A 3,403-nucleotide genomic window follows, 5' to 3' on the forward strand; every position below is an offset into this window, starting at 1 on the left:
ATACATATGGTGTGGTGCAGAAGTGTAGCAATCATATGATGACATTAGTATTCATGATCAGTTGCAATTCTAACATTTGAAGCTAACATTTGAAGCAATCATAACTTGAGTTCTGACATGAAATAATACCACAAAGTTTGAGACAAAGTAAAACAAAATAAGGTACAATCCAAACTCAAACTCAAACAGTTGGGAGTCATTCAAATTGAAGTACATAAAAATTTAATCATTTGATTCTGACTCAGTCTCTGATCCCATGTCTTCATCATCTGCAGCATTTGTTGTTGCATATGCATTCCACATCTGTGTTGCCAAGTCATCCCGGAATGCTTCTACTTCAAATGACTCTGCATGGTTGTCTTCATCTTCGTCAGAATCACTACTTTCCTCATCATCTGCATGGTGTGGTGCGGAAGAGGAAGCTGTTGTTGGCCCTAACCCCTCCGTCGACTCATGGGCAAGCCATTCCTCCTCTTCTTCCAAAGAGTCATGGTTTAGAATGTGGTTGTGAAGTAGTACACAAGCTATCACAATCTTAACTTGAGTTCTGAAAGGAAACTCCGCTCGAGTTGCCAATATCTTAAAGCGACTCTTCAACAAACTAAAAGCACCTTCAATGACTTGGCGTAACCTAGCGTGCCTCAAGTTAAACAACTCCTTTTCATTTTTGGGTCTTTGATTTCCCCTCTTCCATTCCTTCAGATGGTACCTAACATTTCGATATGGCCTCAAAAAACCTCTTTGGTTGGCAAACCCAGCATCACCAAGATAGAATTTACCATTTGGAACCACTAATTTTCCATCTCCATCTCTATGGAGAGCATCATCCAAAATGCGGGAGTCAGATGCAGACCCTTCCCAACCAGCAAGTATATACGTGAACCTTTTGTCATGGTCGCATGCAGCTAAAATGTTTTGTGTAATAAGACCCTTCCTATCTCGAAACGTCCTATGTTTTTCAACAGGAACCCATGCTGGTATATGTGATCCATCAATGGCTCCAACGCAATCTTTGAAGAATGGGTAGAAGCTGCGATGGTTACCTGCAATCTTCGGATGTGTGGTGAGACTAGGGGTTTTTATAAGCAACGGGGTCAGTTTCATCATTGCATTTAACACTTTATTAAAATGTCGACTCACTGTCTCCCCAAAATGCCCAAAACGGTTCTTTAAAGTCGAATTCTTAATGTGGTGTGCAAGACAATGTAGAAACATCGTTACTTGTTCCTCAACTAACACCAATTTGTTGTCTTCTAACAGCCCCCTCGTACGCAATAATTTTACCAAGTTGTAATATGATCTTTGGCTCATTCGCAATTCCTCACGACATGTACGCTCGGTGCCACCAATAAAACGTTGGGTTTCAAGAAACCCACGCCGGACATCTACTCTATATGGTTGCCTCCCCGCGTATGTTCTCCTAATGTATTCAATTACGTAGACAACTGCTGCGCCCACTAGAGCAACTACCAACTCTTCGTCATCCATGTTGAACAACGTGCGTATGCGTTCTCTAAATTTAGGTCCTGAAATGTGATCATATAGACTCAAATTGGATATAGAGTAAAATTGGATATAGATCTGAAATTAAAGCAAAGGATTATCAAAAGGAAGTCAAGGGCCTATTACACACGGTCATAGCAAAATGTGCAACTGCCAACATCAAAACAATACATTGAATGTAGCGAAGTTGATAAACCAATGCAACAAAAAATCCATCTTAAAATGACTAATAACAGCCAAGTTGATAAACCAATGAATCGTAGATCATTCATAAAGTCTTTAAAAATTTAATATCAATCAACACATAATCAAGTAAACTTACTAAACTTATAGGCCTTAGCTATATCATTTTTTTTAACAAGAAATCTGCAAATTAGCCCTGCAATAGTACAGTCATATATATGCTATTATGCTTGCATATATTCACTTGAGTACTTGACTAATGTAACTGTTCAATTACCATCTTGTTTCAACAAAGCCCTGATCTTTATTAGATGTCAACTTGGATGTAGAAAGCTTGAATAATGTTCTGTAAATTTCCAGGTTTTTTCATTATTATGAGAGGTAAAGAAATTTTAAAACCATATACTAAGAGACAGGTCAAAACAGTGCAATGTGAAAAAAAACACTATGCTGTTTAATACTGGCAAGATTTATTAAGTGAATAAGTAAGGATTTTAAGGAAATAATATGTAGCCATTCTCTCTCTCTCTCTCTCCCCCCCCCCCCTTCAACCCATTTTTCATGTTCATTTATGAAACAAATCTAAGTAAATAATCTGGTTCTCCAACTATTATAAAATTAGAAGAAGCTAGCATCCCACCTTCACTGCATTTTCAAGCAAAAAGAAAACAAATCAAGAACATAATTTTCAACAATGGCTTTCGATTCTGAATTTTGTATGTAGTTCTGGTATTCAGTTTGATTGCAAACGGTGAGAAATTTTTAGGGTGCTCTTGCAGTTATATATATATATATATATATATATATATATATATATATATATATATATATATATATATATATATATATATATATATATTTCCTGCCTAACAATGAAAACTAATCTATTTTCTTCCTTCCTCCTGTATAGAAATCAGTGGGCACCCTTGCCTTCGGCTATCTCAAACTATGACAGGAGTACTGGTGGGGAAGAAGCTTGAGTATGTGGTGACTGTAACTAACAACTGCAACCGTGAAGAAAGAAATATTAGAGTCTCCTGCAATGGGTTCCAGACAGCTGAGAAGATTGACCCTTCATTGTTCAAACAAAATAATGATGGAAGCTGCCTTCTCATCAATGGACAACCCCTCGGTGTAAACCAATCAATATACTTCAAATATGCATGGGACAACAAATTCCTCTTCATTGTGCTTGGTGCAGAAGAGAGCCGCTAAAAGGTTCACAAGATTTCCTCTGATCTGATTTATGCAGAGGCAATTTTATGTTTAACTGTCACTTTTGGCTTTAAAATAAATAAAATCTGAGCATGGTGTCTTTTGTTCTGTGCTGGTATAAGCTATGTTTGATTATGGCAATTAGGGTTCTTACTTAAGTGTCCTCACGCACCAAGACAAGATCTTGCAGGTGTAGTTCTATCTGGATCTCATCTATTTTTTCTAATATCACACAAAATCCTAATGCAACCTAATCTGGAAATAGAAATTGCAGTCAAAATCAGCAACCACACCTTAGTAATTGGGTTTTGTTAAAATGCCAGGAAACTCACAAGCTGAAGAAAGAACTATGAAGGGAAAATTGTGGAAAGGAATGAGGGAACAAGCAGCATCACTTTAGAAGTTTCTTGCTATTGCAGCTTATGATGTACTTTTTCTCACGCAATGACCATCTCAAGGTATGTTATTGCATATAGAAAGGCAAAAGGCAATATTACATAGT

General features: G+C 37.1%; 1 protein-coding gene across 1 annotated transcript; it reads right to left on the reverse strand.

Moving 5' to 3' along the window:
- Positions 1 to 222: 222 nt before the first annotated feature.
- On the reverse strand, positions 223 to 1,657 carry LOC149008416 (protein ANTAGONIST OF LIKE HETEROCHROMATIN PROTEIN 1-like). The gene has a single exon (XM_089167237.1). The coding sequence runs from the start codon at positions 1,486 to 1,488 to the stop codon at positions 223 to 225; it is 1,266 nt and encodes a 421-aa protein (XP_089023363.1). The 5' UTR covers positions 1,489 to 1,657.
- Between the last annotated feature and the right edge of the window lie 1,746 nt (positions 1,658 to 3,403).

This window comes from Hakea prostrata, chromosome 8 (assembly GCF_041222555.1).
Source record: "Hakea prostrata isolate BN-2017 chromosome 8, UWA_Hpros_2, whole genome shotgun sequence".
Lineage (NCBI taxonomy): Eukaryota > Viridiplantae > Streptophyta > Magnoliopsida > Proteales > Proteaceae > Hakea > Hakea prostrata.